Raw genomic sequence first — 19,691 nt, forward strand, 5'->3', positions numbered from 1 at the left:
GCACAAAACTGCTTCTGCATCAAAGCAGTAAGATTAACTTGGTGCAGTTTATTAGAGCCAAACTTAAAGCTGCTGCTTTTACCTTGTGTCATTACTATTCACAGTTAAAACGTCTTTTCTCTGTAGCTATGAACAGCTGAACTCGTGTTTTTGTTGTACCGCGGACAGAGGTGACAGCACAGCGGTGATTCTCCAGACCCAAAATGGTCTGAGCGTTGTATTTGAGATAAATCCACATTAACCACAGGGAGACACATCCCGATGTTAAGACCACCATGTTTATAAACCTGACCGTGTAGACTTCCTTTGAATTTCCTGTATGTGGTCCATGATGTGGACATCAGCTGTGTTTGTCAGTAATAGCCCGACACAAAGCTTACTACACTTTAAAAGTGTAACTGCAATATTATTTCCATTTCAGTCTTTTTTATGTGTTTGTTTTTAGAGTCCACAGACCCACCAACAGCAGTTTTTATATAAAAACACCAACTTCTCCTGAATTTAATTGATGTTTATGTTTCTGAGGTGAAGGTGTTTCCCTCCTGGTTTTCCAGCCATCTGGGTGACACAGAGACAGTACTTCTCAAACAGGAAATTCTGCAGCTCCATGTGGAATTCCGTCAGGAAGTCCAGGTCGGTGTACATGACCTGGAGTAGCACCAGCATCTCCGCCTCTCCCCACTGCCTGCCAGCAGCACCACAGTATATGTGTGTGAGAGTGTGTTTTATGTGGGTTGGCAGTGACCGGTTGTCAATGATGTTTTTTAGTTTTGTTTTTTTGTTTTTTTAGATGTTCTGTTCTCACACTTCTTCCATCACCTGCAGGGACCTACAGCAACAGAGACTTTGCCCCCAAAGGCAAAATAAAGCAACTGTTTACATGTTTATAAAAACCTGTTATATCCTCAGTCTGATTGATGATAAATGGCCTATAGTGCATTTGTATAGTGCATTTGTATAGTGCTACTCAAAGCGCTACATTCATGTACATGTACATTCAGTCATTCACCCATTCACACACTGATGATGGCAAGCTACATTGTAGCCACAGCTGCCCTGGGGCGCACTGACAGAGGCAAGGCTGCCGGACACTGGCGCCACCGGGCCCTCTGACCGCCACCAGTAGGCAAGGCAGTAGTATCTTGCCCAAGGATATTTGGCATGCAGCCAGGAGGCAGCCTGGGATCGAACCACCGACTTTCTGATTAGTGGCTGACCCGCTCCGCTACAGCCACCCCACTGATATTTATTTTGTTATTACATAAACAGCTCTTTAATTTGCAGTTACATCTGTGTGGTGTTGGAGTCTTTATCTGGCAGCACGCTCAGAAACTGGCCACAAATGAACTAATAATACAAGTGAAACTTGTTGTTATGATACTTTAATAACGTTTTTATATTATGTCAAAAAAAAAGAAAGTCATAATTATGATATTTAGGCTCATTATTGTCTGATATGAGGCATTAAGTCATTGTTAATTATTAATTAGAAGATGCTAAATCCTAATTTTAAGATATGATGAAGGCAAAGCTTCTTATAAGTATATGAGGTCCAAATATCAAAAGAAAGACATTCATCAGTATGATAATAAAGTTCATTATCATAATAAAGTCATCTCATAGGAGACACTAAATGATTGTTATGAGAATTTCCATCAAACCTGTGAGATACTAACTTGTAATTAAGAGATAATAAGTCATAATTATGCTTACTCACATTGTTATTGGTGGCAGTCTTCCATAGGGATTTATTATTAAAGGTTTAGCTACTAAATCTTAAAGGATGGTGAAGTAAAACGTTCCTTCACTGTTTATTGTAATGAGTGAACTATCCAGCTTGTTCCACAGTATTTTAGTTTCACTTTGGTGTTATTTTTCCCTGATGTGAAGACACATCCCTGATAGGTCAGGGCCCTGGCTGTCACATGGCTTATTCATGACTCTCTTGAGATGGACGAGGCTCGTTTAATCACATAGAGGTCAGACCCTCACCCTGAAGCTGCAGGGGCGTTCATGAGACACAGAAACTTACTTACTTACATCATTCCTGATTTCTTAGTTGTTGTGTATTTGTCATGCTTACATGTTCCAGATCATCAAACACATTTAACACTAGACAAAGATAACACAAGTAAATACAAAATCATTTCTTCATTGTGGGAAAAATGCTATCCAAACCTACCTGCCCCTGTGTGAAAAGGTGATTGCCCTATAAACCTCATTAATGGTTCTTGTGCGACTCTTGGTAGCAATCAAGTGTTTGCGATAACTAGCAATGAGTCATCACTGTGGAGGATCTTCAAGATCAGCTTTTGTCTAATCAGTCCACAGAGTATTTTTGCCCAGTCTCTTTCTTATTGTTGAACTCTGACCTTAACTGAGACCTTAAGTGAGCCCTGCAGTTCTGTAGATGTTGTTCTGTGTTCTGTTGTGACCTCCTGGATGAGTCATCAGTGCACTCTTGGAATAATTTTGGTTGCCCAGCCACTCCTGGGAAGGTTCACAACTCTTTCAAGTTTACTCCATTTGTGTAAAATGGCTCTTTATTTGGTTCACTGCACTCCTGAAGCCTTACAAATGGCTTTTTAACACTTTTCCAGACTGGTAGATGCCAGTGACTTTGTTTCTCAGCTGTTTCTGTAGCTGTTTCAACTCTTTTAGCCTGCCTCATTTTGTCATACATGTTCTGTTTTAATTCAAATTGAACTCAGTTTTCCAAAAATGTGGTTAATCACAGGTAATTTGCAGTGAATTTCTTTTTCACACACGGCCAGATATGGATAGCTTTTTCCCCCCCTAATAAATAAAATCATCATTTCAAAACTGCATTTTATATTTAGTTGGCTTATCTTTTAAAAATAATATATTAAAATTTGCTTGATGATCTGAAACATGCAAGTGTGACAAATATGCCAAACAAATCTAAGAAATCAGCACATTTACAGCCCTTACGTTCACAGTGCGCATAGTGACTTCTTCTGAGACAACCGGATTAAAATGCAGGCCCGGTCTCTAACTTTTGAGATCTGCAACAAGCAGTGGTCTCCAAACTCAGTTCTCTCCAACTTCTCATTCACCATAAAAATAAATAAATAATTTTGTTGTCATCTCGGAGTCAAGTTGGGCCCGGCCTGCTCCAGAAACGAAAATGACACCTCTTGACTCTGACAGGCACACCTTGAATTTTTAAAAGGGGTCACCTGAGGCTGACGGGAGAGCCCTCCCAACCATGTATGCCCTCCTCCGGCTGTAGTTGCGCGCTTCTGCCGGGAGGTGTCGCGACTATGCGGCTTCACTCGACTCGCTGCAGGACTCTACGGCGTCTGGCAGGGGTCATGATTTGATTTACTACGGCAAATAATAATCTTCCCCTTTTTCATTAGCAGCGGGCAGCTCGTCAGTTAGAGAGGTGAGGGATTAGAAGCGCAGAGATGGCGTGAGCTGCCAGAAGATTAAGATTTCACCAGCGAGGAAGTGATCGCCGAGCCCCACGGAGGAAAGTAACGGTAGTTTGTGGCCGAAGGCAGCATCGCCACTTCTGACTTTTTTCCCTGGGAACGAGTCAGTCCATCCGGTGAGTGGATTTACAGCCGGTCGCTGAATTAATAACTAGTTAATTAAGCCGCCAGGAGTCCGAGAGACAGGTTAGAGGCGTTCACGGCTCTCCTGCGGGGAGAACAGGGTTGAATTTCCCCGCATAGCTAGCACCAGCTCGGCTGTATTTTTGGATAGAAAGCAGGCTATCAGCGAGCTAGCAGCTGAAGCTAACAGCTCAGTTAAACTGTCCTGACACCTAACTTAATGGTCACCTGTGTTAGCGCCACTTAACGGCCCGTTAGCTGAGAGCACAGAGGCACTGCTAGGACCACGCTAGGATCTGGAGGTCAACAGGCTGGAGTCCTTTAATCTGGAGGTGATAGTTGTGGAAACTTGGCTCTAATTCTCGCCTTTTTTGTTCTCCCCCTCATTAAATCACAGCAAAGCTGTGCAGGAGAATGAAGCCCAATGCCGGGCACAGCCCTCCGCAGCAGGACAGCCTGGAGCTCTCTCCTTCTTCCACATTAGCTGCCTCCTAAGCACAAGCGCCGAGTACGAATCCTGCTGCAGGTCCTGCCAACTGTAACACCTCTGCTGGACCACCGGCGAGGAGGGAAAACAAGACCACCTGGGGGAGTCTGCTTCCTGCAGCCATGGAGGAGGAGGTGGAGGCGGTGAGCATGGAGTACCTGCTGGAGCAGGTGACGCAGAAGGACCTGGGGAAGAGGCTCCAGGTGGGCCAGGAGGTCATGGAGCTGATCCTGGATGAGGAGAGGTCCCCGGAGCTGGAGCAGGACCAGAGCATGCTGGACAGGATGGTGGACTGCGTGGCCAGCTCCTGGGTCAATTCCAGCAACTTCAAGGTGAGCAGAGCAGCAGCAGCTGGAGGGTGGAAATGGGGTAAAAAGAAAAAAAAGATCCCAGTCCTCACATCTGTCAGCGTGCTCATGAATACAGCACTTCAGCCTCAGCTGTTGCAGTACCGAGGGAGTGGTGCTTTTATTTAGTTGTGAAACTCGGCTTGAGAAGTGCCCTTAATATAGAGTGTTGGCTGGGTGTGTTAACTGTCTAACACACCATTTCATTAGGTTTCTCATCGCTCACTGAGTGTATTTAAAAAAAAAAAAAAGAGCTGAATGGCTGGTCGTTTTGGGAAGGAAACACTCAGTTTAAGTCACGATGAGGGAATTCCTGAGCTGTGGAAACCAAAAATTTTAAAGCCGACCTGTAATAACATGGCTTTAAACAGCTCGATAAAATAGAGAATTGGCCAAACAAAGCCCCACTAAATACAAGTGTGGTGTTTATTCTGTTATCTTTACCCTCCAGATGTGTTGTAATGTTTGGCTTCCTGTTGACAAATGACACATCTTTGTAATGTCAGCTGATGTCCTGAGAAATGACTGAAGAGTTGAATTTCTGGTTATTTTAGGACCAGGATAAGTTATTAACAACTTAGTGATATGCAAAAGTCTTCTTGGGGTAAGCTTTGAAAATGATGGTGAAAACCTGCTGAGCAGTTTTCAGTGCTTCTTGGTTTCAGATTGTGTTAGTGTACGGTGCCAAGGAGATCTAAGCATCTTTTCTGTTAAATAGAAGAAAATAGAGTGCAGAATTCTGATTTATTTTATTGTCGTTTTTTAAGGTGGTACTTTAAGTCTTCCTGCCTCTTATTTCCCACCTCGTTTGTGTGTTGGAGCCTCAAACCGCTCGATGCTAATTACCGCAGCTCCTCGTGGAGCGCTGCTCTGTCTGAGAGCTGATGAATAACCCACCAGCCTGTTTACCTTCAGCTGCAGTCAGCCCGGTTCCCCGTGCTGCTCGATTAGCATGCTGTACATGGACGTTTGCTGCTGCCACCGCTGGTGCTGGTTAATCAATAGAGTTGGGAGTAGTGCACAGTAATGTAGAGCTGCTTTAAGCTGATGATGTCACTTTTTAATGCAGCGGTGCCAGAGAGGACGAATCAGAGTCGTGCTGACTCCACAAATATGCAAAATAAAACAAAAACAACCATCTGCTGTTTAAGTTTGTGTAGTTTAAACAAACGAAACTGTCAATGAACCCTCGTGTTCCACGCTGGTCAGATAGAAAGGCTCCGTGTAAATGTGCCAGACTTTGCCAAACAGATGCTGAATAAAAGCACATAATTGATTAATCGATTAATCATAGAGCATCTAAGGACAGTTACAGAGCTCCTGACCCTGATGATGGATTTACTCAACTGTTGCCATTTTTCACCAGCTCTGCTTCTTGTACAAACTACATGTTCTTTTCTAATATTACTTATTAAAAATGCCTTCAAACTCAAAGCCAGACTGTGGGAACAAACTGTCCAACATATCTGAGGCTTCTGTAATGTCTCTCAGGTTTCCTTCATATATGTTCTTCTCATGGTCGTATTTTTGTTGGGTTCAGTTAAGTGCACTTTTATTTATATAGCAGCAATTCACAGCAACATTCAGTTAAAGACCGTATAATAACACAACGAAAACCCCAATAATCAAACGACCCCCCTATGAACAAACATTTGGCGACAGTGGGAAGGAAAAACTCTCTTTTAACAGTACGACTAGTTGGAGTTGAGCGGAGGAAGTCAGGACAAATTTATGTATTTGTTTCTGATATAGGTAGAGTCTGTGTTACCTGATTTAATAGAAGGGTTTTTCCTGTCTGATAGACAAAAGAACCCAAAACAAACGGTGTTAATATTCAGTGAATGAAACCCCAATGGTAAAAATGCTTTGGTGGAAGACCACATGTTTTTTTTATAAACATCTGTTTTACAAAATAGATGTTTGCACCATTGTCTACCAAAGGAAACCCTCTGATGTGAATCACAGCTCCTGAACGGCTGCTAAACTTTTAGTCTTATTAACTAAAATGCCGGATTTTTCACTGGAGTCTGGTGTGGCATCATTTCACTCAGTAGTAAGAGCAGCAGACACATACGGACCAATCGTATTGCTGCATCCCGCACTGCCCTGGAAACACAGCCTCCTCTGTCCGTCCTGGTGATATCTGTGGGGCCGTAACGAGGACGGCGAGGCTCCCAGGCGAGCACGGCAGAGGCAAGCTTAATTTACCAGCACCCATTAGCCCAGTTTCCTGCTCTGTGTGAGCAAGCCAGCAAGTCTGACAGAGACTCAGCTTCCAGCCAGTCGCTGCCGTTAACAGGGCACTAAAACCTTCCAGCGCTGAGTGTGAAGGATGGAGGAGGGCTACTTCACAAGCTGTTAGGATAATGGCTCGTGTTAATTGATCACAGGCCTCTGACGTAAATTAAAAGGCTGTCCAGCCAGCTGTAAATACAGGCTGCTTATGGGTGGCCTCTTATGGCAAAAGTGAAGTGCTTAAACATGAGGGAGGGATTTAAGATGGTATGAATAATGGACACATGTTTAGATTCATCTCCACATTGATTTCTTCCTCTCTTTAGTGGATCAAATGTCAGAAACACTCATTTTATTTGTAGTAGTCGAATTATTCAAATGTCACCACAAAATCCAAAGATATTCACTTTATCATCATGTTGAAAAGCAGCAATTCTCCCTCTTCATATACTCATGTCCAGATGTTTTTGGGTGATCTAAAGGTTAAAGGTCATATTTTGGTTATAAAAGTGAGTCTATAATACCTTAGTTATAAGATGTCAAAGCATTTTCCTCATATTTCACAATTAATTCATTGCACAATTAATAAACAAAAGTGTATTTTATGTAAGTGAGACCTACCCCAAAATAAGTGACCTCAGTGGCTTTCCTTTAGTGGACACCAACAGATTTCATATGCAGGAAAAACAAAACTGTTATCAGTTAATCATTTTAGTCACTTCTAGCATCATGATGTATTTAATATTTTTTGTCAGAATCAGTGAAAATACTCTTTTATAGATACACAGTCGATTGATTAGTAAGCAAACAATCATTAGTTGAAATAACAAAACCAAAACACAGCTAATATGAAAATTTGGGTTATTATCTAAAAAGTGTGACTTAAAAATGCAAAATTTCAAGTTATTTTCTCCAAAGTTTGAGTCAGTAACATGAAATTTTGAGACAATAATTGGTTTAATCATTTTTGACTTATAGATGGCAACTTATTTTCTTCTTTTTAGTGGGAGAGACAAGATTCCACAGAAAACTGAAAACATGTGAGATTAAATCAAATCTAAGAGCTCAATGAACGAAAACATAAATGCAACAAAAACCGGAATAAGTTAAAAAAAAATTTAAAGAACCGAAATAAAGTATAAAGTTTACAGTAGGTATAACGTTCAATTTGAAAATGTATATATATAATTTTTAAAAAATTATATAAAATTTAAAAGACGCTCAGTGAATATCGCTCCAGGTATATAAGAGCTTACAGGTAAATATGTAACAAATGTGAGTATGAATATATAAAAACGAAGTATCTTCATAAATTTAAATAAAGTCCTTGGAAGAAGAATGGCGTTGTTAAACAATGAAAATAGATTAACTCTACGTCAGTGTCGTTCCGCTCTCCGTCCAGGAGATGGCGCCATAGCGGAGGCGGTCTTGTATTTCTGTCACCCTTACATTAGTCACGTTCAATCGCTCTCTGTTGTTGAGAGTTTCCAAAAATTGCACCGTGGTCTGAACTCGCGGTTCAGGTGGTGCGTATGTGTTGATATGGTGTCAGCAGGGAAGCTCTCACTACGCGTTCATTGAGTTTCCCAAACCACCCCATGACAAGGAAAGTTATGCTGTCGTCCCCGGAAGCGCTGATAGTAAGATCTACACAGTGGCTACACTCACGGTTCGCAATCAGGTCAGCGCTTCAGCTCACAGGACCGCAGTTCACACTGTTAGCTCACATCACAGATACACCAGCAGCCTTTATTCGGCCTTTTTCTACCTTTTTAGAGCTGAAACCGCTGCTTTTCCGTGTTACCCATAACCCTTTGCGGCTCATATTCAAATACTGTGCTGCTGCGGCGCTGTGGAGCTGCCGGCGCTGGAGGAGGAGTCACTGTGGATCAGTTTAACCGCCCGTGTGATGGTGTGTGTGTTTCAGGTGGTTTTACTGGGGATGGATATCCTGTCGGCTCTGGTGAGCCGGCTGCAGGAGAGATTCAGGACACAGGTTGGAACTGGTGAGCCTCTCCTCGTTATTTACTGCACACATAATAACAGTATAACAACATGAGCTTCAGCTTACTTTTAAAAATGACTTTAACCTGTTTTTGTTAGTTTTAGATAGATGTATTTATACTAAAATAATACTTTGTGCATTAAAAAAATCTGTTATTTTATTAAAGATTTAGAAATGTTACAAAATGTATATAAATATGTATTCTTTACATTTTTCTCAAATTAAAAGTGTTTAATTTACATTTTGATGCACCTTGAGTGTCTTTTATTTTATGTTTTCATTGCAAATCTCTACATGTGTGTATTAAATGTAATTTATATTATTATTTGGCTTATTTGGCTTAAATGGCTGGAATGATAGTTCGATATACTAAAATATCAAACACTGCAATTAAAAAAACCACACTTAAAAATGAAAGAACTGTGTTTTCTTACATTTACACGATGGTGTGTGATAGGACACCAGCAAGAGGGTTTATAAAGTGATAGCGAGACCTGTTAGAGAGAAAAGAGCCTGCTACTCACATTAAACACAACAGTTTGAATCAATAAAAGAGAAAACACTGCAAATAGTTAAAAACAGTTTACAGGAACCAGCTTCTCAGACTGACTGTTAGAGCCAAATATTTATTCCAAATGTGTGACCTTATTTCTAGTAGAGGGGTTTGTGTCCATCATCATGTCTTCTCCAGTGTTTAACTGGTTCAAACCGGTCTTTTGTAGTTTTAGTATTTAAAGGCTGAGTATCATGAACACGTGTCATGTTAGTCTAATTGTGTCTTTCTGAATACAGACTATTTTTAAAGGCTTTGAGTTCAGCAGAATTAGTTTTTAACTAGTTTTCTCACACATCGTGCTCACTTCTACAAAAATTATTTGAAACTTTAAGCCAAACTCCGTGATACAGTGTGGCCAAACACACGTTTTATGTTATTTTTGAAGTGTTGTGAGGAAGTACTTTTGATTTCAAATGTATTTATTTGTCTGCATTAGACAGTTCCTCCCATTCCTCACTGTTACTATGATAAAACCACCGATACAAGAAGGATTTCATTCATGTGGCTCACAGATATTTAATCCCATTTTACTCTGTGCTTCTCTTATTTAAACTTTAATAATCCTCCGTAGACTTAATGTTTATATCACAGCCATTATTTTCAGTCTTTCACTTAACTTACTCTCTGTGCTTGTATGGAAGTAATGGAAGTCATCTCTATAATCAGATGACACGAGTGCAGCAATAAGAAAATTGATTCAGTACTCAGAGTTCACACAACACAGTTTCAGCTTCAACAGATGATTTTATTTTCCTGACCAAAGCTTAGATTCTCTCTATATTTCTCCTAGTTTGAGAAACACTGCTTTAATATACAAACATGGAGGTTTTTGCTTTAGATTTTAAGCTTTCTCTGTGATATCACTGCAGGCTGTAAACACCAACTCTCGCTTCCTGTTTCAGTCCTGCCCAGTCTTATCGATCGACTGGGAGACGCCAAGGATCAAGTCCGAGAGCAGGACCAGGCACTTCTGCTGAAGATCATGGACCAGGCTGCAAACCCTCAGGTACACACACTCTTCATCTTATCTCCTTTTTCAAACCTTTGGTCACAGGAGATCCACCTTAACAGAAATACGTTCAATTACCATCAACATTTGTTGAATTTAAGTGCATCCCGGGAGCTGATATTTCATTCAAACAACTGTTTTGCACGATATAATAACCTCATGGTGGTGCTGACCTATCACATCTGGTGTCATAACTCTGGAAACTACAGGGAAAAAGACGGCACAGGAGAAATTTTGCCATCAGGCATTTAAATTCAAATTTAAACTCACAGAAAAGTAAATTACAATAGTCTAACACTCACATTTCCACACGCATGTTTGGATTTATCCACCACTGTGTCATCCTCCAACAGAGCGTCACCATAACGTTACAGGTGACATGTTAATGTCTCTCTGTCTTCTCCCTGTGTTCAGTATGTGTGGGAGCGAATGATGGGAGGATTCAAGCACAAGAACAACAGGACCAGAGAGGGACTCTGCCTGTGTCTCATCTCAACTTTAAACGTGTAAGTTATTAATATTATTGAGAGCAGTAACTGATTTATAATGTAACAGCAGGTTTGGCGCTTATATTTGGGACTCTGTTAACTCTTTGTTTGTTTATTTAGCTCTAAAGTTTCAGGAAATATTCAGAGAGGTTTATCACAGCTTCAGATATAAAACTGTCACATCTGATTTTTATTTTAAAAGTTCAAACCTAAAACTGGTTCATGGGATAAAAGAAAAGCTGCAAACCTTCACGTGCGAGAAGCTAGCGATGCTTTTGTTGTTTTTGCTTTTAAAAAAACGCAGAAATGAGTGTCAGGGTGATTTTCAAAATAAGAGAGCACAAACTGGAAGTTTTATTCATAATAAAGGAAGCGCACTGATGATGTCATGTGTCTTTGAGCTCACCTCCAGTTTTACTTGACTTTACTCAGTTTTGTGTTTTGATCTTTCAGGTTTGGCTCTCAGAGTCTGACGCTCAGTAAAATCGTTCCTCACATCTGCAGCCTCCTCGGAGACCCCACCAGCCAGGTACAATGCCTGCTCACTCACACGCTCACACACACACACCAGGTTACACTGTGGTTTAAGCCGCTTTCACACGTGCTCTGTGAACAGCTTCTTGAGGATCGAGTCGGATTGTTTTCCACAGGAAGCTGGAAACTGTCCGCTTCAGACATGTTCTCACATCAAACCAGGTAACGCTAGATAAATGACTTTAAAAAGACAGAAAATATATTAAAATGTGCAATAATTCAGCAGTGAATCAGTGAAAAGAATAATGCTGTCTTAAAAAGACAAGCTGCTACTTAATAAAGTAAGGCTGAGGATGTTTTAGGTTGAAAGATTTCTGCTGCTTCCAGCCGTTGTGTGAAAACTTAAAACCCCCTCACCAATCATCATTTTACTGCTAAACTCTGGCTCATCTAGCAGACATTAGCAGGCCTGAGGGGCTGTAGTGGTTCATATGCAGTCAGTATCTGTGACTTACATACTGGAGTGCTTCAGAAACAAGTGAAAGGACTTAACACTCAGGACAGCAGCTGAGCGGCAGTCGTGTGATGGCTTTAAACAGCTGTACTGTGCAGGTCAGCCAACTTCCTCCACATCCAGCTGGAGAACAGTTTCTTTAATCTGCAGTAATCTTGGTGTTTGACTGCCCTCTGCTGGTGAAGTTCAAACATTACACAATGCCAGACCTGCTTTAGCTGCTGTCAGACCCACACCGCTGTACAGGGATGAAGTCTGTGATCCTCCATCTCTGCATCAGGATCCTCAGCTATCATCTGTGTGCTCTCCTCTCTGTTTGCTGTTTACTGATTGGTTCGTCATCGCCGGAATCGCACTTCCTCCTCAGGACAGGAAGCCGTGCCCATGAACTTCCCTTTCCAAAGCCAAACACACTTACGCATGCTCAGTGAGGCCTTCAACTACCCTTATCAGATTTTAAAGTCTATAGTCTTTGTTTGATTTCATCACTAATCAGTTGCAGAGAGAAAAAAGTCACAGCTTTGAACACAGTTCAGATGTTTAGTTTAAAGTCGGTGTGTATTTATTTTTGCTTTTAATCTGCATCTAGACGAAAACAAAGAGAACGATTTAAACCGGTGTAACGTAGAGCGTCTTTCAAAATAAGAGTGAGAACATCAATGTGGACGCGTCACTGTAAATGCTGATACACACACAGATGGATTTGCACCAGGACACAAAGTAAAGAAAGAAAGACACCTGGAGAGTTAAACATGCCATCACAGTCATGGGTTTTTCTGCTGGGACAGCAGCCAAAGAGCATCATGGGAGATGATTTTAATTGTTTTTAAAGTGTCGACCACATATTTAGGATGATTTAAAACAAGCAATCTCTTTGTGTTCAAGTAATGTGTTTACCTGTCGGCCCACAGGTGCGTGATGGCGCCATGAACTGCCTGGTGGAGATCTACCGGCACGTCGGAGAGCGAGTGCGGATCGACCTGGGAAAGAAGGGCCTGCCTCAGTCTCGGTGCGTTCAACGCTCCCTGTAAATCTCATTATGTGAAGGGCTCTGTGGTACTGCTGCTGGTGCACACTCACATTACTCAGTTACACGTAGAAAAGTAACAGCCTTTTGAATAACTGTTCTTCACATTAGAAGGAAAGGCATTCACAGCCCTTTAAAAACACTGTTTCTGATTAGTTTTTTATTGATTGTCTAATATTTTCTAGATTAAATAACCAATCAATCTATGAAGCCTCATTGATCAGCAGAGTGTCCTGTTACGCCAGAGTTTCACTTACATGTGTTTTATGTCAGTAATGAGATAGAGCTATAGAGGAAGAGTGGCTGTCTGTTGGAAGTTACAGCTGTTAATTAACCTCAACAAGCAAAGTGAATTAGTGAAAACTCAGAGGAGGGAATGCTTCATCTCAGGCTCCTGTGGTTAGATGTTTGGGTTTTTCACTGCTTAGATTGGCAGTGATGGTCTTATTAATTAACTTCAGCTTTAATCTGATGATCAGTGTCTGATTAAATGGCAGATAATTAGGTTATTAATTGAATAATCAGGAAATAGTTTTCATTTTAATCACACAAACAGTAACTGACTGTTATCAATAAAGCTCGTCCATTGAATGATGGGTGCTTCCTCCTCAAACTGTCCATCAGGTTAGCAGATGTGACAGTGACATTGTGGTTCTTGGTGTTTGTTCTAATAATATCTGCCGTCGTCTGTGTATTTTTGGAGGCTGTAGACTCTGTGCTGTTACTTTGGCCTATTTAAACGCTCTCTCGGGAGCCTGAAATGAGCCAGTTTTCTGTTTTTCAGAGGACACTCTGCACGCTTGAAGCCAGCAGGGCCTTTTTTTTTAACTTGGTGCTTTCCTGACATCATAACACAGCTGGTTCTGACTGTCTGCTCCGTCTCTATGTGCAGGCTGAACGTCATCTTCAGTAAGTTCGATGAAGTCCAGAGGTCGGGGAACATGGTCCTGTCACCTTTGTCGGGTAAGTCCTGCAGCGTTTGATGAGCTCAGTTTGGTTTATGGTGCCGGGGGCAGTTTTATGATGATGCTTCTGTTGTCATGGCAGCGTTAATTTGTTTATTTAATATTTTCTATTGTCGATTGTTGAAAGCAGCCTCAAGACACGCGACATGTGACCCTCCCAAACTGCACCAAATTTGTCTGTCTATGTCAGGGCTCTAGACTTACTTTTTTTTTTAGGAGCACCAGCACAAAAGTTAGGTGCACCCAAATTTTTCAACCTCATTGCTGAACCCCACTGCTTTACATGTTCACTTTTTATTTTATTTTTTTAATTGCTGTCCATACAGACAATATTGATCTTGTCTTTATTTGGAGCACATTTCTACAAGAAAGAGAAGTTACTCAAAAAGTGCTTGTGCTTAAAGTGCTTTCGCACTCTTTGGCAATATTGTAGACAATGTTAAACTTAATCATCACATCGGCCTCCTCTGACGACCTGTTTGCTGCTGCCTGCTGCTGAAAGGCAGTGGGAATAGGGGACACATAGGCAGTGCATTTATCGCCTGCTATAATGTGTTTTCTGGATACACTGTGCTTTTTCAGCCTTCAGAGGTTGATGGGTCCGTGTCAGAGCACTGGCTATGAATTTTAGACGGATCAGGCCTTAACTTAACAAAAAATTTATCAGTAGTTCTTTTCATCTTTTCTCATTACCCACAGCTACATCCACTTATGTCGGACCTGGGCTTCTCACTAGGGCTGGGTATCATCACTGATTTCTATAATCCATTCGATTCCGATTCACAAAGTCCCGATTTGATTCCATTCAATTTGGACTCAGACAGTCAGAAATACTATAATTCTGATCATTTGTCAGTACTGACACTTGTGAGACTTCATCAGAGGTGTAAGCATCACACCACATGCCTTTGTGTCAAAGTAACTGAGTCAAAGATAATCTCTGTGTTGTAGTTTCATCTGTATTTATGCACAAAATCAATCAGTCAGGGAGAAAACTACAAACAGGGCTGTCACTTTGTCCTCTCACAGTATACTCAGCTGGTGCTTCTCATTCCTCTCGTGTTTTGCGGACTTCCTTACCTGGATGATTGAGACGTTATCGAGATGTTTTCACAGATTTAGCTTCCTGGGCGATGTTTTTTTTTTTAAAAAAAAAAGTATAACACAGAGTTAACTAAGAGTTCATATCAAGTTACAAAGTTGCAAAACTGAGGAAAACTGAAGCCTGATGGTTGCTGCTGTGAGCGAGCAGGATATTATCCACACAGTTTATGTTTTCACATCCAGAGATAAAGAACATCCGAATCTAGGGTTGGACCATTAATCAGAGGTTAATCTTAATTATAATCTTGACTTTCAGTGATTATGAAAGCATGATAATGGAGATAAAACTGGAGATAAAACAGTTTCTCTTTTGTCTGTTCCTTTTCCCTACAAAGCTCTCAGTTTGTCGTGTGTTTCAGTGCAGAAAAGAGGAAACCTTGTTAGCTATATCAGTAGAAAACAGCTGCAGTTCTCTGTCTTCAAGTAAAATGATACTGATACACTTTGAGTGTCCTTTGATCAGAAAAAAGAAAAAAAGACCAACATTTATGAATTTCTTGAAAGGAACAAATCATGAAGACGTGTTTGGACTGGTTTGGTGATGAATAGATGGAAAGATTTTGGTGAACAAGATCTGCTTAGAGGAAGTAAGATGTTTATGTAAGTTAACCTGTGAAGGATTATTAACTGGTAGAGCTGCCTTCGTCTCCGATCTCTCTCCGGGTCCCTTTTGGTGATGCCTGACCAAAGTTTTGATTGGCTGGTCGGCTCTCCACTCATCTGTCCATCTGGACTCTGACGGCCAATAGCGAACAGTGGTCGCCCTTTCAAAGTGGGCTTTTTCTGAAACACTCGCTAGCCTAGACGCCTGACTCAATAACAGATGGTCCTGTGTGCATACCCATTTCTTCTGTTTATTTATTGGTTTGTCTTTTCACTTTCACATAACAAACACTTGGTGTTTGGTGAGTTAATAAGTAATGATGCTAAATAATCAAGATTACAGTTAATAACTAAGATAACTGTGATTTCTGGGTACTGCAGATGAGATCATCTGTCTCATTTCTATAATGCTGACTGTGTTATAAAGGCCTGAGGAACTTTAAGAAATCAGGGATGTGGCTCAGATGTCTGAAACACACACAGGCCCAGTAATGTGTGACACCATTAATGCTCTTTTCAATAGTTTCTGCTCAGTTATAAGAAGTTTCTGCTTCATAAGGAGGAACTGAGGAGAAAGACTTTCCCACTGAAGAAGGTGTTCGCTTTTTAAGGTAGCACACAAAGTTCCTTACACGTGTTTTACAGCAAATGTGCAATTATATCCGGGGATGTCCTGGCATGGAAGCATGTTTGAATTTTGTAATTTTCACTTTCTGATAATATTTTGCTCATAAAAATAAGTTCATACAAAAATTAAAAACCCACATATCAATTCTGTGGCCCACTAAAAAGATTTCATTTGCTAATTGGATTTATTCCTCTCTTTGTCTCTATTGGTCCTGTGGGATTCAGATGGAGGCTGTAAATCTAAAAGTGAGAGAAAGTACACGTTGTACTCATCAGTGAGTCTCAGTGTTTCTGCTGGGAAGCCCTCTCCATGGTGTAAAGCTGTGCGTGCTGTCTTTCAGTGAGAAGGAAACCCGAGTGCCTTCTCTGTTCCTGTGGACTGAAATGAGCAGATTTCAGTCACTTCGCTGCAGGAAAAGTGACCCTGCAGAACACAGACGGGACAGTTTACACAGTAAAAAGCAGCTACTTATGTTTAGTGCTATGGCTGTGTGGCAGAACAGGGAAAACTGCTGAGCAGTCATTAAAGTGGATGAATATTGTTTCTGAGCAGATGCGTTTTGTTTGTCTCTGTGTGATCTGTGCACAGAGGTTATGGTTAGCAGACCGGAGCGAGTGACATTAAACTGGTTTGATGGTCTCATGAACTCGTTACCTCGCTCCATCTCTGTGGTCACATGGGTCAGCTTTCATCTCAGGAGGTGCTCAGCCTTGAAAAGAAAAGGCACAACCACCTTCCTTTAGGAAAGCCTGATTATCATTCATCCCAGGTTTTGTTGTTAATTAATATATCTGACATATTTGAGGTCAAACATGTCCCAAGATTTTTCAGCGTTACTGCAACAGAAGGAAACGCGTATCTGTAATTCATGTAGAGGCCCAAAACCCAGTGTTGACAGATGATTACATACAGAGAAAAAACAGCAGCTGACACACGTCATATTTATAAACCTTCAGTCTGCTCAACTTTAATCTTTAAGAAAAAGAAACTTCATCACACAGCACATTAATTTATTTAAGTGTATAAATATAATAAACTGAAGTGAAATATCCAGGTTTGTTTCAGGTAACAGGAACAGAAACGCAAGAGATGAAACTCTGACTTTTCTACATCTTCACTAAATCTGACTCATTAAGAATCACTTTGTCTCTCTGGTTTTAGTAAACAGTTTATCCTGATTCATTTATAAGGTGACGTAAGCATGACTGCTAACTACACAGCACCTGTAATGAGTCCGTGTTACATTACCTGACAGAAATCTGTGTATTTTTCTGTTATTTCTGACCATCCAATGAACATAAATGGGCATTATGCACGAGTAAATGAAGTCTAGTACCACACTGACACCCTGGATCCAGAAGGATCCCTGGATCTGGATTAGATTGTGATATCTTCCTGAGAACTTCAAGACAAAAGCAGACATTTTTTCTGATTTCTGTGTGATTTGGTTTTGCAAAGCTCTTATGGAAAATGTCCAGTTTCCTGATGTCTCACAGGGCAGTGTTGTAATGTATCCTTCCAAAAACTACTGGACTCTGAGCTGCACTTCAAAGATTGATCACTTTAAACCGCACTGAGCTCTGATCAAATTCTCCCACAGATCTGTCCTGATTACTGAGTAATCCTGCTGGCAAACAGACAAGCTGGACTGATGACATTGGCTGCTCTGCAGAAGTGAGGATGTCACATTTAAAAGCTGACTGAACAGCTAATGACTAAACGAGCCCTGACATTAATAAAGACTCACTCCTGTGTGTAGTGCTGGGCCCTGTCTGTCAGCTGAACTGATACAGAGGACTTATTTCACTTTCCTCAGACACGCGGCCTGATTGTTGATGAAGACTGGTGAAGATTACAGAGCGGCCAGCCTATTAATATCTACTTCAGGGAAAGGTGTCACTTAAAAAAAAGTAATTAGGAAGGTTTTTGTGTTCATCAGTGTGTTTCAGCCGCACAGCAGAGGAGCAGGAAACTTCACACTGACCTGGAAAACAGGGACGGGAGTCACAGAGAGCAGAGAAGTGGACCAGAGTGACAGGCAGGAAAAGAAAGGAATAATAAAACAAAGTGGGAGTCAGTCACAAAGAAGAAGTGCCTTTACTCTCAGAGCCCAGGGCTCTTATTTTGTAAGAGCAGTGTCAGCTGTCGTCCCTACAGTCACAAGACCGGGTTGGAGGGGAAGGGAGGAGGCAGGCAGCAGTGCGTTAGCTCGGAGTGGCTGACAGGACGCCAGCATTTGTCCTCCTGCAGATCCACAGGGGACGGTGTCGCCTCTGCAAGCAGACTTCCGTTTGCAGGTAAATAACAAGTCGGAGCATTTTTCTGTGAAACCTACAGACCTGCTGTAACCGTCTGCAGAGTTCAGGGAGGACATCTGATCTGAGCGGCATGTTTGTCTTCATGTGAGAGCTGATTAATGAAACGACTTTTTCTGTAATCCTTCATAATTACATCATAATTAGGATCCGAATGCCACAAGTAGCTGAAGCGCGCTGATGTGTGTAATCCTGCTGCTCTGCTCCTGCTGAAGCATTTCACTCATTCCCAGTATCCTGGGAGAAATGACTGCTTTAATTTGAGGAAAACTGCTGCTTTCTGCTTCTGTTCTGCTTGTTGTTGAAGTACTCGGGTTTCTCAAAGGAAGACTACCTGTTAAGTCGGGCTTGAACCTGATTTGAAGCAAGTTCTGTTTCTTAAAGGAGGCTTAAAGAAGTCATAAAAGCAGATAAATAGGAGGTAAAGTGTTAGTGGTTTAAAAACTGACATCAACCAGATCTCATTGCTTCTCTGATCACTTTGCTCTCCTGTACATTAGAGCTGTTATAAATCAGAGACAGAGCTCAAGGCAAGTCCATTTAAACCCTTATGAGTGAATAATTGATTTACGGCTGTATTCTTAAAGCAGCCATAACACAGTGAAGGGATGTTAACATTGATCCTGAGCATGTGATCTCATTACATAGTTTTACCGAAGCCCCGCAGCTCACACAGTGCGCATAAATAACCTTCTGCACGTCAGATTGTCATATCTGCGGTCGGGACGAACGCTTTCATTTTCCTGCTCTGGGATTTTTTTTGGTTTCATGTGTTATCTCTGACCTCGCTGCGTGACGCAGGAGGTCCCGCAGGAGGTTCTGCAGGTGGGAGGTGCTGACAGACGAAGCCAGGTACAGGCTGTCAGCAGGACTTGGGTTGCACAGTTGGAAAGCTCGTGAATAATGAAGGCGGTGCAGAGACAGAAAGGACACGGCGCAGCACAGAGACTCCCCTGGCTGTTTGGAAAACAGAATAATAAAAGAACAAAGACCGAGGGCTCACAGCCTCTGACTCGCTGCTGGGTGCTGTAGTACTGACCTGATCGGTTAAGATCGGTCGTTACTTTAAAGGTTTGGGCTTTGACCTCTGACATCACAAACATTCAGAGGTGCAGGGATGCAGTTTTTTCCAGACTTTAAAATTATCTGACTGGAGCTCTGAGGGTTTGTCCAACGACACAACAGGAACCGTCCTCTCCACAGAGACCGAAGGACACCAGACAGGAAATGTTCACTCCCAACAGGAATCAAGACTGGCTGACCCTCAAAACCCGACACAAACATCTACATAGCTGCGCATGTTCAGAACTTTCATAATAAAGAGGTTTCCAAGTGTAACATTTGAATTCTGTT

General features: G+C 41.5%; 1 protein-coding gene, 1 long non-coding RNA gene and 1 other non-coding gene across 3 annotated transcripts in view; 1 reads left to right on the top strand and 2 right to left on the bottom strand.

Annotated features, from left to right (window-relative positions):
- The first annotated feature begins 3,301 nt into the window (after positions 1-3,301).
- LOC102794459 (CLIP-associating protein 1-B-like) overlaps positions 3,302-19,691 on the top strand; it is a 52,161-nt gene continuing 35,771 nt past the window's right edge. Inside the window, exons 1-8 of the mRNA XM_087836699.1 lie at positions 3,302-3,574; positions 3,979-4,400; positions 8,578-8,656; positions 10,114-10,217; positions 10,635-10,726; positions 11,162-11,237; positions 12,608-12,705; positions 13,616-13,686. Coding sequence (XP_087692825.1) covers positions 4,191-4,400; positions 8,578-8,656; positions 10,114-10,217; positions 10,635-10,726; positions 11,162-11,237; positions 12,608-12,705; positions 13,616-13,686 — 730 coding nt within the window. The 5' untranslated portion in view covers positions 3,302-3,574; positions 3,979-4,190. The remainder of the gene's footprint in view (positions 3,575-3,978; positions 4,401-8,577; positions 8,657-10,113; positions 10,218-10,634; positions 10,727-11,161; positions 11,238-12,607; positions 12,706-13,615; positions 13,687-19,691) is intronic.
- On the bottom strand, positions 7,075-8,242 carry LOC148096091 (uncharacterized). Its single transcript, XR_015717237.1, has 3 exons — positions 8,100-8,242; positions 7,272-7,299; positions 7,075-7,126 (listed from the first exon to the last, which is right to left on the bottom strand). It is a non-coding gene; the product is annotated as an uncharacterized LOC148096091 (long non-coding RNA).
- Positions 8,134-8,262, bottom strand: LOC148096092 (U4atac minor spliceosomal RNA). The gene has a single exon (XR_015717337.1). It is a non-coding gene; the product is annotated as a U4atac minor spliceosomal RNA (small nuclear RNA).

Source organism: Neolamprologus brichardi, chromosome 23 (genome assembly GCF_056152115.1).
Source record: "Neolamprologus brichardi isolate AB-2024 chromosome 23, ASM5615211v1, whole genome shotgun sequence".
In the NCBI taxonomy this organism is placed as follows: domain Eukaryota; kingdom Metazoa; phylum Chordata; class Actinopteri; order Cichliformes; family Cichlidae; genus Neolamprologus; species Neolamprologus brichardi.